The sequence below is a fragment of the Chrysochloris asiatica genome, unplaced genomic scaffold (assembly GCF_000296735.1).
Source record: "Chrysochloris asiatica unplaced genomic scaffold, ChrAsi1.0 scaffold00404, whole genome shotgun sequence".
Lineage (NCBI taxonomy): Eukaryota > Metazoa > Chordata > Mammalia > Afrosoricida > Chrysochloridae > Chrysochloris > Chrysochloris asiatica.
Window position 1 is genome coordinate 1330380 of NW_006408922.1, and position 13002 is coordinate 1343381.

General features: G+C 45.5%; 1 protein-coding gene across 1 annotated transcript in view; it reads right to left on the bottom strand.

The window, feature by feature from the left end:
• CACNA1F (calcium channel, voltage-dependent, L type, alpha 1F subunit) overlaps window positions 1-9199 on the bottom strand; it is a 14801-nt gene extending 5602 nt beyond the window's left edge. The window contains 25 exon segments of the mRNA XM_006878415.1: window positions 1080-1128; window positions 1216-1323; window positions 1718-1805; window positions 1887-1993; window positions 2135-2194; window positions 2599-2728; window positions 2898-3042; window positions 3425-3459; window positions 3461-3492; window positions 3609-3690; window positions 4716-4797; window positions 4895-4961; window positions 4963-5016; window positions 5098-5136; window positions 5139-5206; window positions 5209-5300; window positions 6372-6398; window positions 6400-6596; window positions 7477-7639; window positions 7773-7798; window positions 7916-7957; window positions 7960-8024; window positions 8104-8196; window positions 8430-8586; window positions 9155-9199. Of these exon segments, the coding sequence (XP_006878477.1) occupies window positions 1080-1128; window positions 1216-1323; window positions 1718-1805; window positions 1887-1993; window positions 2135-2194; window positions 2599-2728; window positions 2898-3042; window positions 3425-3459; window positions 3461-3492; window positions 3609-3690; window positions 4716-4797; window positions 4895-4961; window positions 4963-5016; window positions 5098-5136; window positions 5139-5206; window positions 5209-5300; window positions 6372-6398; window positions 6400-6596; window positions 7477-7639; window positions 7773-7798; window positions 7916-7957; window positions 7960-8024; window positions 8104-8196; window positions 8430-8586; window positions 9155-9199 (2053 nt within the window).
• Window positions 9200-13002: the final 3803 nt, after the last annotated feature.

Consider the following 13002-nt stretch of genomic DNA (forward strand, 5'->3'; position numbering starts at 1 on the left):
AACCCTCCGAAGGTGGGGCTGGGGTGCCCAGTAGCTCAAGCACCCAGAATGGAGGTGCACAGACAGCAAGGGACCAATGAACAGAAACTGAAAGAAAAGAATTTCCACACCTTTATCTCAGTGGTTCTGCCAGGTGTCTGTGGCTGCTCAGATCCTTCCCCCATGTGGTCTCATTCAAGATGGCGGCTCCTGGAGCAGCTGAGCGTCCCGGACTAGAAAGCAATAGATTTCTTGCTTCTGCCACAAATTTCCCCAGCTGTGAGCCTTCCAACCTTCTAAGTATTCCTTTATATGTGACTCAGAGTTCTGGGACCATCCCCTGAGCCTGCTTGGTCGGGTATTCTGTGTTGTTGTTGGCGGAGCTCTGTACTACACGTCCACCCGATCTGCCATCTTGTTTGTTCTTTTTTTTGAGGGCTAAGTACTTTGCATGTAGTAACTCATTTACTCCTTACAATAACCTTGTGAGATAGACACTCTATTCCTCGTTTGCAGTTGAGGAAACTGGAACTTTGCAAAGTTAAGAAACGTACCCAAGTGCAAATATACCAACCCACCTAAGTGGTGGTTGTAGGATTGGAACCAGAGATATCTGACTTCAAAGCTCGAGCTATTAACCACTACTCACTATAGGAGTCTCACGGTGGAAGCCAAGGACTTTGGCTGATGTGGAGAATTTCTTGTTAAGGTGTCTCAGGTAGATTATAAGTAACTGAGAAATGTGGATAGGGGTGCCTCTGAGGGCCTTGGTGACATCTAGGACCTATGAAGTTCTTGGGAGAGTTCTGAGGGTGTATCTTGGGATTTTATGGCGGTCTGAGGTTTTAATGAAATCTGGAGAACTCTGAAATTCTTTTGGGTCATGTTCTAGGTTTGTTTTTTTTAAATGTTTTATTGTAAATTATGTGATAATTTACATGGGAGAACATTAGTTTTACATTCATACTATCGTATATTGTTTCACTGCCATGGTTACAATCCTTTAGGTTTTTTTGTGACCTTGATAAGATCTAAGGTCCTCTACAGTCTATGGAAGGGGTTCTGGACTCCATGGAGGAGGGTATCAGGTACTCAATTGCATTCTTGGGGAGAGTGTTTAGCTTCATCAGTGCAGCTGTGTAATTTCCCCTGTAGGAAGGACATTGTTCAAGCAGGTTCATCCTTCACCCCAAGCCCTGATCTTTGCTTGGGCCTCCCTCCAATGTGTCCCCTTACCTTGAAGAGCTGTACATCATTGCAGGAAAACATGAATTTCAGGAGTGTGGTGACAATCATGATGTTTCCAATGGTCCGAAGGGCCACAAACATACATTGTATCACATGCTGCAAGCACCCACACATATAGCTAATGGGAACTGCATCCACCATGGCCATGGGGTGGGGGTTCTCATCATGGATGAGGCAAAGGGATTTGGGCCAGGAAAATATGGTTGTGAGTTAAGAATAAGAGGGCCCCAACCAGGAATGAGTGTCAGTCTGGGGTACATGGCCACATGTCAGAAACTTGGATCAAAGAAATGTGGCCAGTGGTTATGAACATATGGTCACTGGTAAGGAACATGGGTCAAGCCACATGGCCAATGGTCCAAGATGTTTAGCTGCATGCTGGGTCAAGGCTGTATGCTTCAGTGCAAATGGGCATCTGATAAGTGCTCCTAGCCCCAGGCCAGGCAGGGCAGGGTCTGGGCCATGCTGGGTTGGGTGGAGTAGGAGATACCTTAAGTCCTTTGGCCCTGTTGATGGCTCGGAGGGGCCCCAGTACCCAGAGGACATGAAGAGTCTTCACCACTGAGATGGCGCTGGAGCTGAAGAGAGGACAGTTCTCAGGCCATAACCCAGGCATGGCCTCAGATCCAGGGGTAATTGAGTGGGACAGGGTAACTCACTGGATGCCAAAGGAGATGAGGGATACACTGACTACCAGCAGATCCAACAGATTGAATTAGCTACGGCAGAAGGACCCATGGTGCAGGAAAGTCCCAAACACAATCATCTGAGGGCAGGAAGACATCAGGCCAGACCCCCAAATCTAGGAGTAGTTGGAGGAAGAGGATAAATAGGCAGGAGAGGTGGGCTGTGGTGGCAGGTGGGGAGTGGGCTGGGTAAACTAGAAGTATAATTGAGAGTCAGTCACCTTTAATAGAATTTCCACAGTGAAGATGGAAGTGAAGGCATAGTCGAAGTAACCCAGAATCTGGGGAGTAAGAAAACAGGGGAGCCACTGAGTCATGGTCTAGAGGATTCTAGGTGTTGTTTGTGTGTATGTGTGTATATGCCCTTCTCTGTGTAAGTTTTGCTCTCCCTTCCTCCCTTTCCCTCTTTTGCCATCATCAAGGACTTTTCTACAGCCTAAGTACTTGGCCATCAGAAAGATTAGGGTTCAAATCTCCACTTCTGCTTCTACCCAGTTGCATGAATGCCCTCAGCCTACTTAACCTCTCTGAGTACAGCTTCCTCCTCAGTCACACACCAACATCTTGTATGTTGTATACACCATGTAGAACAGCCATTATTGCTCCTCTCTCTCTGCCCTATTTTCTGCTCAGTAAGACCCTCTCTGAAAGTGCCCCTTCTCTCAGCCTTCAGCCACAGGCTCATGTGGTTGTGAAAGTAGTGGGCTCGGATGGGATCCTCAGTGGCTAGGGACACACTGCTGAGGATGATGAGCACCAGAATAAGATTGGTGATGGTATGGTGGTGGATGAGGATATGGCAGGTTTTCCTTAGTCTGAGGAGGGGAGGAATGGACCACAATTCTGGCCCTGTTGCAACAGGTCATGCATCCTACCCTTCTGTGGCTGGTTGGGATGGGGTAGGACCCCTGCCTTGGTGCTCCATGGCTCTGCCCCTGCCTCAGCCCTCTTTTGCCCTGGCCACCAACAATCCTTGGCACTCACAGGTTGGTTTGGCTAAGGCAGAAGAAGGCGCTGCCCTCAGGGATGGGTACCACCTTTTCCTGGGGTACAACTTCTTGCATAATTTCCACACGCCTGGCACATCTTTCTTCTGCCACTTCCTCTTCTTCTTCCTTCTTTTCCATGCCTGGCACCAGAGAGAACTGATTGAGAAAATTTATGTAGAGCAGCTGGAGCGGTGCTTGTCACAGAAAATTCTCCTCCACCCCCTGCTAGAATTTCAGTCCCTATTGTTCATTGCTTTATCCCCAGCCCTTAGAACAGTAGAGCTGAGTAAATGTGTACTAAATGAACATCACTATACCCCATTATTTTATAATAAAAGCTCCAAGAAGTTCTACAGCAAAAAAAAAAAAAAAAAAAAAATGTGAAAGGTCCCAAATGCTGTTGGTCACTCACCTATCATATTTTCAGGTTGATTATGGAAAAGGTTGCTCCCCAGAGCAGAAGGTCTCAGGGGTCTGTAGCTCTGCTTGCGTTCTGTTCCCAAGGTCCCATACCTCTTCTACTTGGCCCTGCCCACTTGCCTGCTCTTTCACTCTTGTGCATCTTCTTCATCTTTCTCCCCATCAGGCACCTCATTGTTCCCATCAGAGAGATGGGCCCATCAATGGTGGATAGACACAGGGGAAGTGTGGAAAGGATAAAATCATGGGGGAATTAATAGGCAGAGGATGGGGTTTAGAGACATACACAGACAGCTATCGGTGGTAGTGGGAGGTGTGGATAATGTCCTGACTTCTCTAGTGGGAGATTCCCTTCAGTGCTCTTCTCCCTGTGTGAGGAGATGAGGGTGGTGATTGCTGAAGACTTCAGTAGGTGTGAAAGGCTGAGGGGGACCATTGCAGTCAGAATAGACCTATCTTGGATCCCATAGAACCTTCCTGCTTCTGCACTCACTTTCCACAGTCTGTTTTCTCCACAGCATCCAGAGGTATTGTATTAAACCCTAAGTCGGGCCACATTTCTCCTATGCTCAAAACTCTCCTGTGACTCTCCCTTCACTCAGAGCAAAAACCAAAAGTCCTCACCATGACTCACAAGCTCTTTGATATGGCCTCTCTAGTCCCCCTTTGACCTCTCCTCCTACCACTCCTCCTTGTTCATTCTGCTCCAGACTCACTGCCCTCCTGGGTAATTTTTGGGATGTATTTAGAACTTTAATGCTTCAGGACCCTTGTATTTGCCACTCCCTCACTGTCAACACTCTTCTCACAGATATTTGTATGGCTCACTCCCTCACTTCATTGAGGTTTCTTTTCAAATGTCACTTCCTCATAGAGGCCTTCCTTGACTATCCTAACCAAAAAACAATTTTCATTTCATTTCTTCCTATCCTTTTATTTTGCTACTTTTTTTCTGCATTATATATTGTTAACATAAACATAATTATATTGTGGACTCCTGATGTGACATGGTAGGATGAACACTGGACTGCTAACCACAAGGTCGGTGGTTCAAACAATACAGGGTTGCTATGAGTTGGAACTGACATGAAGACATTTAACAACAACAATTAAATTGTAAGTATATTTATTTGTTTGTATTTTGCTTGCCTTTCCCAACTAGAAAGTCAGTTCCATGAAGGCAAGGCCAGTGTCTGTTTTGATATCTGCTTTTGTCTCAGTGTCTGAAACAGAGCTTGGTTCAATAAATGCAAGTTGAATGAATGATGAATGGCATGTTGTATCTGTACGTGGGGATTACTTGAGTGGTCAGCAATATCTCTGGTGATGTGGGGTGTGTGTGTGTGTTCCTTGTAAGAGATCCCAGGGAAGACTAAGAAGGGTAAGGCCTCACCTGCCCTTATCCTTGGCAGTGCCTGCATCTCCACTGGCCAGGTTGTCCACAGCAATAGCAAGAAACACATTCAGCAGAATGTCTGAGGTGAGCTCAGGTTGAAAAGGATGAAGAGGCAGCCTGCACATGGTGCCCCCAGATCTCCCTTCCCACCCTCATCCCATTGCTATCTAGGATACAGTTGCCACAGATGAAAAGGATGACGAAATAGATGCAGACTAGCATCCCTGGGAAGACGGGATCACCAATAGACCATAATACCGTCATACATGACCACATTCCAGTCCTCACCCGTAAGAATCTGGAGATGGGAAGTCATCATGAAGCTCTTAAATCTCTTCCGACTCACTAACCCACCCAACCCAGTGTTTCCAGGTCCTACCTGAAAGACTGTAAGGAGGACCTGGGGGAAGGTATAAAAGTTGTACTTTGCTTGGTGTGGGTCTGGTCAAAGTTGAACTTGCCCCCAAACAGCTGCATGCCAAGCAGATGATGATAAAGAAGAAGAGGAGAAGCAGCAGGGATGTAATGGATTTCATTGAATTGAGTAGAGATGCCACCAGTTTGCTCAGTGATGCCCAGTGTCTGCAGCAGAGATAGAAGGGGATAGAGTTGGTAGAATGTCCACTGTGACCTAGTAGCCTGGGCAGGGGCTCCAACTTGGGATGCATTGGGGTGGGCTGGGTTAGATTGGGATTTGATATCAAGATTAGGGTAGAGACGAGATGAGAATAAGAAGTGAAGGAAAAGTAAAGTTCGGTATTAGGGGTGTAATGGGAAATGAGGTTAGGATAGGAGATTGGATAGAACTTGGTGAAACTAGAATTGGGTTTCAAGTTGAGACTGGGGTTAGGAGGAATGGTTGTTGGTTAGGAGTTATAGCTGGGAATGGGTTATGGGTTGGGTGTTATGTGGGTCTAGAAATGAAGTTGGGGATAAGGTTGAGGGTTAGGTAGTGGTTGCCATTGAGGGTTGGGATAGCGATTTGGATGGGATGGAGATGGGAATGAGCTTGGGGATAGAGTTGTGAATGAGGCTGTAGTTGAGGGTGGCATTGGAGATAAGGTTGGAGACACATTGTAGTTGGTAATTTGGGGTTGGATATAGGAATATAGATAGAGAATAGGGTTGTGGTTGGAAGGAGAGTGATGTTTTGGAATTAAGGATGTGGTGTTGTGGTAGGGTTAGAGGATGGATTTATAGATGGTAGTTAGAGCTGGGGATAGGGCTGTGGCTGAGAATTATAGATGAGGTTGGAGATGGGATGGGTTTGGGATTATGCGTCGGGGTTGTAAATCGGTTTGTGGATATTATGTTTGGGGATAAGGGTGGGGTTTTGGTTGGAAATAGGTATAAATTTGAGTTTGGAGACGACATTGGAGAAATGTTAGGTCTTGGTTTGAGGTGGAAGAAAGGGATGGAAATGGAGTAGACATCCCCACAGCCCACCTCCCTTCAATGGACTCTAATCTCCATGAAGGCAGGAAATTGTATCTGCTTTGATTCCTAGGGCCTGGAATGGTATATGGCCTGAAGTAGGCACGCCATTGATATTTTCTAAATGAATGGTGATGCAAATGAAGTTATCATTGGAGCTGGGGTAGGGGTTTTCGGGATTGTGTTTAGGGCCCCAGCCTTCCCTGCCCCCACACAAACCTTGTGACCTTAAAGATCCTGAGGAGGCACACACTTCCCGAGTACTGAGATGTCCAAAGGCTGTATGGCATGCACCTCCACCAGGGTGGTCTCCAGGATTCCCCGGCAGATCATGAAGCAGTCGAAGCGATTGAAAAAGGAGGAGACATAGGCAGAGGGACCCAAACCATACAGCTTGAGAAGCATCTCCACCGTGAATAAACAGAGCAACACTTTGTTCGCATACTCTGTATGGGGCAGGGGTAAGAGTGACTGGGCTGCCAGTCTCCATGGTTACATGGCAGAGGTAGATCCCCCTATGGTGCCATCTCTGGGAGCTGGAGTCAAACTAAACTCAAGCTGAGGTAGGGGTTAGGGTTAAGGATTAGTGTGAATTTGTAAGATAGAGTGGGTAAATTTTTAAGGAACTTTGAGCTGGGGCAAAGTTGGGGTATGGGCCAGAGCCAGCCTCTATTAAGTCCAGGAAAACTCCAATTCAAGGGTAGAGTTAAGGTCTGGGGTTTAGTTGGGCCTGGTCTTGGTTTGTGTATTGGTGTTAGAAGTGCATTCAATTTTCAGATTGGGGTTGAGGTGATAATGAAAATAATATGCCACAACATTTATAAAGTACCCATTTGGGGCCAGGTAATATTCTAAGCACTTTCTATTTGCACTCATTTAATCCTCCCAACTACCCTATGAAGGGGATAATATTCCTATTTTGTAGATGGGGAAGTTGAGGTAAAGAGGGGTTTTGTCCAGACAGCGTGGTGTTAAAAGCCTGGACTCTGGAGTCAGGCTGTCTGGGTTCAAATTCTTGCTCTGCCACTTATCAACTGAATCCTGGGATCAGTTCCTCAGTATTCACTACTCTGTGCGATAACATTGAATTCACATAAGATTGTGGGGGAAGGTGAATGAGGTAAACAGAGCTTGATGCACCCACTAAATGCTACATAAATGCAAACTCCAAAGTGGGATGGTACTGGCGAAATTTTTTTGGCATTTGTTTGGGTGGAAAGGCAGTGTTTGGGGATCCCAGGCATCCAAGATCGCAGATTTGAGCTTCTGGGATAGAGGTAGTTGGGGGTGGGGTGGGGAAAAGTGCTGGCAGTCTGAGGAACACATCCTGGATTTGGGTGAGCCACATGGGTTGCCCATGGTGCTCTGAGGCAATGGTCAGAGTGTTGAGGAAGACCACCAGCAGCATAGCCCAGTAGCAGTCATTGGACTTCACTGCCCACTGGCAATGTGCGCGCAGACCTCGGTTGGCTCAGTTGAGGCAGTGGCTAATGGGGAAATGGGAGCCCACCATCTGAGATCATCTACTCAAGCCTCCTCTGAGCGACTCAGGTAGGGGAACCTGGCACTTATGTGGGGATTGGAGGTGTGGAGTCACAATGTCATGAGGTCCCAACTTACCAGACCCTGGTTTTCATGATCTTTTTCTGGAAAAGAGGGGATGGGAATTGGGGTCATAGGGACTAATGGGGAGCCTGGGTTGGGGTTCAGGTCTGAGGCTAAAGTAAGGACTAGGTTTGGGGCTGGGGTCAGGAATCAAGGACTGGGGACCCTCACAGGCAGCGTGTACAGCTGGCCAGAGCACCCCCTCTTCCTCTTCCTCCTCTCCTGGGGTTTCCACCATTGAATTGGGCTGTGGGCAGGGTAGTGATAGAAATCAGAACCTGAAGACCCCAGGGTTCTGTCTTTGCCTCTGCCCTGCCCCTCTTCCCAAGCCTAGCTAGACCCCCACCATGGCTGCTGCTGGAGTATGTGGAACGAGTGGCGTGACTGAAGCAGCACAGACATCCAAGTCTCCTATTGGTCAGCGTGTCCAGCTGAGGCTCTGTAGGGATAGAGGGAACAGTTGGGAAACATAACTTGGGTTAGGACCATATCTTAGGGTAGTTATTTGGAGCCTTTGTTCTAGTACAGAGTGAGGAGGGTATCAGAGGCTGGGCCTGAACTGGGGGTCAGGTAGAGTTGTTGCAAGGTCTTAGGAGGGCATGTGTGAAGCAGGGTACAGGACATAGTGGAGCTGTCTATGGTGACCAGCCCAGTCCTTTTTAGCCATAGAACTGGAGTTGCCACCTGTAGAGGGGTTCTCGATGTCTAGCTCCTCAGCCTTGGTGATCCAGTCTAGATAGCCCTGCAGGTCCTCCTCTAACTGTTACTTCTCCCGCAGCTTCTGGAAGTCTCCTCGTGCTTTTGCCTTTTCCCTTTCCTTGGAGAACTCCTTGAGGGAAAAGCAAAGAGGGCAAGGTGAGGGAATTACTTCTGGCCCCTTCCCTTCATCACTCCAGCCACACTAACTTCCTCACTGTTCTTTGAATAGTTGTTGTTGTTCTGTGCCGTGGAGTCGTTTCTGACTCATAGCGACCCTGAAGGGTTTCCGAGGCTGTAAATCTTTACGGGAGCAGAAAGCCTCATCTTTCTCCCGCGGAGCAGCTGGTAGTTTCGAACACATCCCGATTCGTAACCACTACGCTACCAGAGCTCTAGACCAGGGGTGGGGAACATCCCACCTGAGGCCATATTGCTGTTAAGTGCCATCTAGTAGATTCCGACCCATAGCGACCCTGTGCAGGGTTTCCGAGGAGCAGCTGGTGAGCTTGAGGGGAACATCCCACCTGAGGCCATATTGTTGTTAAGTGCCATCTAGTAGATTCCAACCCATAGCGACCCTGTGTAAGGTTTCCAAGGAGCTTGAACCACTGACCTTGCACTTCAAACAACTTTGAAGTCTGACACATTAGCCCACAGTGCCACACCATGACCCTTGAAATAATTTAGTCTGGCCCTACCAAGGCAACTGCAGTCCCAGCCTTCACATTGCTGTTAAGTGCCATCGAGTCTATCCCAACCCATAGTAACCCTGTACAGGGTTCCTGAGGAATGACTGTTGAGTTTGTACTGCCAACTTTGCAGTTCATACCAACTTTGCAGTCTAGTGCATTAACCCACAGGGCCACACCAGGACTCCGCCATCACATTAGGGGTGAGTTAATGAAATGTTTAACCAAATAGAACAGGCTAATTTTTAAGTTGATAATTATGCATGGTCCATGAATGATGTTATAAATTTTGGCAGAAAAAAGATCCCTCAGCCTTATTCTACACTGAGTCTGGAACTCTCATCCCTTTCACATCTATGCTTTTAAGACTTACTCAGGCCTCTCTGCCCCCCAATTAAAAGACAAAACAAAACAAAACCTTTTTGTTAAAAGAAATTTTGAGTAAAGGTTTATAGAACAGATCATCAGTCCCACATTCAATAAATCATACACCTCATGTCATTACAATGATTGCAATTTCGTCAATGTACCATCAGTTAACAGCATTTATCTCTATTTATTTTAATGCTTGCATTCCTCCCGGAATCTTCCACTACTGTCATCTTGCCTGTGAAAACCTCCCTCGTTGTATATTGCCTTCCCTATCAATCAATTTAACATGTGTCTATGCTCTATCCAGTGAATAATTTTCCCTTCCCTCCCAACACTGGTAGACATCATAAATGTTTCTGTTAGCAAAAAGCAACAACAAAAACTCCTTTCTTAACTTTTTACAACAGTGGTCTCATACAATATTTACTGTTTTGTGACTAATTTCTTTTTTTTTATTTTTTATTTTAAGGTTTTTATTGTGGATTGAGTGAAAGTTTACAGGGCGCAACATCAGTTTCACATTCAACCATTCATATTGCCGGGGTCTGACCTCGACATAGTTGTGTTGTTCACGAGTGTTTGGTTCACGAGGAGGGGAGATCCAGCGGCGATAGGGATAGCGAAAGAATACACAGACAAACAGAAGAAGGGAGACAATGAGGCACCCCAAAGCCAGGGTGGATACATCACTGGTGGGCAGGCTTGGGACTACAGGCATCATGGCCTCTGCAGGCAGCAACTCACTGCCCTGCAATCTTTACTGCATGCCTTCCAACCCATAATGCACTGCAATCGTTACTGCAAGCCTTCCAACCAGTAATGCACACCTGGGGAGGCCCGGGCCTCTGCTTTATTTAGGGGAGGAGTTTCACACCAAGCTGGGAGGGACTTAGGCAAGGTACAGCTAACATCAGTACTTTTCCAGACATTCAGGTAACTTTACATCATACTTTGCTGGTTCGAATCCCAGGCCAGCAACTTGGAGTCTCGGGCCCAATTAACATATCTATAGCCCCTGAACTCAGTTGGGGGAAGGTGAGAGTTCTGCAGGAGCCGCCCAGGTGAATGGGCTGCACCTGGAAAAGGGATTAGGGAGGATGGGTTCTTTGTCTATAGAACAAAGAACCGAGAAGTAGCTAAGATATTTTTAGTTAATCCTTTGGAGAAAGGTTTAACCTTGCAACCTTTAGTCTTGGCTTTAGGAAAATATCACATTTATCTGTGGATTTTCAAAGGCTCCGTGTATTAATTTAATATATATAACTGAATATTAAGATGAAAGCAATTTGCCATTAACTGCCAGTGGCCTCATTTGTTACACTTGGGCCTATAGGACCTCGAACCTCTGAACAGTCTTACACGGTCCGCAACATCATATAACTTGTTTCATTACATTGATTATATGTTTTGTGACTAATTTCACTCAGCGTAATGTCCTCCAGGTTCATCCAGGTTATGATGTGTTTCACAGATTTGTCATTATTCTTCAGTGTTGTATAGTACTCCACTGTATGTATGGACCATGTTTGTATCCATTTTGCTACTCTTGGTCCCTTGACTGGTGCATTTAATCCATTTACATTCAGTATAATTATTGATAGGTATGGATTGATTGCTGTCATTTTGTTGTGTGTGTTTTTTGTGGTGCTGCTGGTTTCTATTTTCCACATAATTGAGTGTGCTGAGTTCATTTTGTTTGTGGGTTTTCTTTTATTTTTCAGTGCTGTTGCACTAATGTTTACTAAATCCTTAGGATTTTCCTTTTTTCATTTTGATGTGCAGGTGTATTAATCTTCTTTGAGGTGCCCTGTAATTTATTAATTTACTTCCATTTAAAACAGTCTATTTTATCTTAAAATCTACTTGACTTCCTTGCCATTTGGAAGTTCTGTATCTATACTATTCTCTCTTTTTGCTTTGTAGTTGATGTTATTATAGATTACTATGTCTGGTTCCTTCTTTTTAGTCTTGTAGGTTTGTTTTACTTTAAATTCTTCTTTTTATATCTGGATTGAATTCTGGGTAGTGTCATGTATAGTAATCTCAGGTTGTTGTCTGTTGTTGTGGTTCTTGATCCAAAGAACACTCATTATCATTTTTTAAAATAAAGTTGGTTTTGTCATTACCAATTCCTTTAACTTTTGTTTATCAGAAATGTCCTAATTTTGGCATTGCATTTGAGGGACAGCTTTGCCCTCTCAATGTATGGTCAATTTCCAAGACCTTGGTATTAATCTTCTGGATTTCTATTTGCAGGTTTTGTATTATTTCAAAATTTTCATTTATTTTGACATTTGTTCTTGTAGCGTTTTCCTTAGTTCTAAAGTTTTTTCTGTTTTCTCCTGGCTTTCATGGATCTTTCTGTTCATCTGTTGAAGGTTCCTAAATATCATTCTTTTGAATTCTTTCTCAGGTAGTTCCATTACCTTTTCTTCTTCAGAAACATTTTCTGACTCTGCATATTAGTCATTTGTTTGAGCCACTTCTCTCTTGTTTCTTCATGTGACCTAAAACCTTCTTTTAACTCTGAGACATTGTGTTGTTGATTTAATTGATGATTTTATATTGGCATGTTCTTAGGCACTCACCAGCTGAATTCTGGTGGGTGTGATTAGAGAGTGGAAACATGTGCACTGTTTTTTGTTTGCCATTCATGCAGCTCAGTTTAGGATGGGTTTAGTTGGTGTTGAATGATGTCTAGTGGTGATCAGGAGGTATGTTGTTGCTGTTGTTAAGTGCCATAGAGTTGGTTCCAACTCATAGCAACTCTGTAGAGGGTTTCTGAGGAGCATCTGGTGGATTTGAGCTATGACCTTGTGGTTTGCAGTCCAGGACCTATCCTACAGTGCCATACCAGGAGCCTAATCAGGAAGTACAGGAGATGGTATTGATTCTTGTCCAGTAGGTGAAGCTGCAGTGAGCATGGTTGTGACTGAATTGTATGGGCATGGTTGGGGGGCAGAGGTGCAAACAAGCAAACAACTGTGAAAACAGAATATAATAAAGGAGAATAAAGAAATAAATATAGGCAGCAACAAGATTAAAAAAGAATATAAGAGAACAAACAAGATGGCAGATCGGGTAGACGTATAGCAGAGAGCTCCGCCAACAACAACACAGAATACCCGACCAAGCAGGCTCCAGGGCTGGTCCCAGAACTCTGAACCACATATAAAGGAATACTTAGAAGGTTGGAAGGCTCACAGCTGGGGGAATTTGTAGCAGAAGCAAGAAATCCATTGTTTTCTAGTACGGGACGCTCAGCTGCTCCAGGAGCCGCCATCTTGGGTGAGACCACGTGGGGGAAAGATCTGAGAGGCCACAGACTCCTGGCAGAACTGCTGAGATAAAGGTTTAGACATTCTTCTCTTTTGGTAGCTGTTCATTCGCCCCTTGCTATCTGTGCACCTCCATTCTGGTGACTATAGGGGTGCCTGAGCTAGTGGGCACCCCAGCCCCACCCTCAGAGGGTTCTACTATGCATG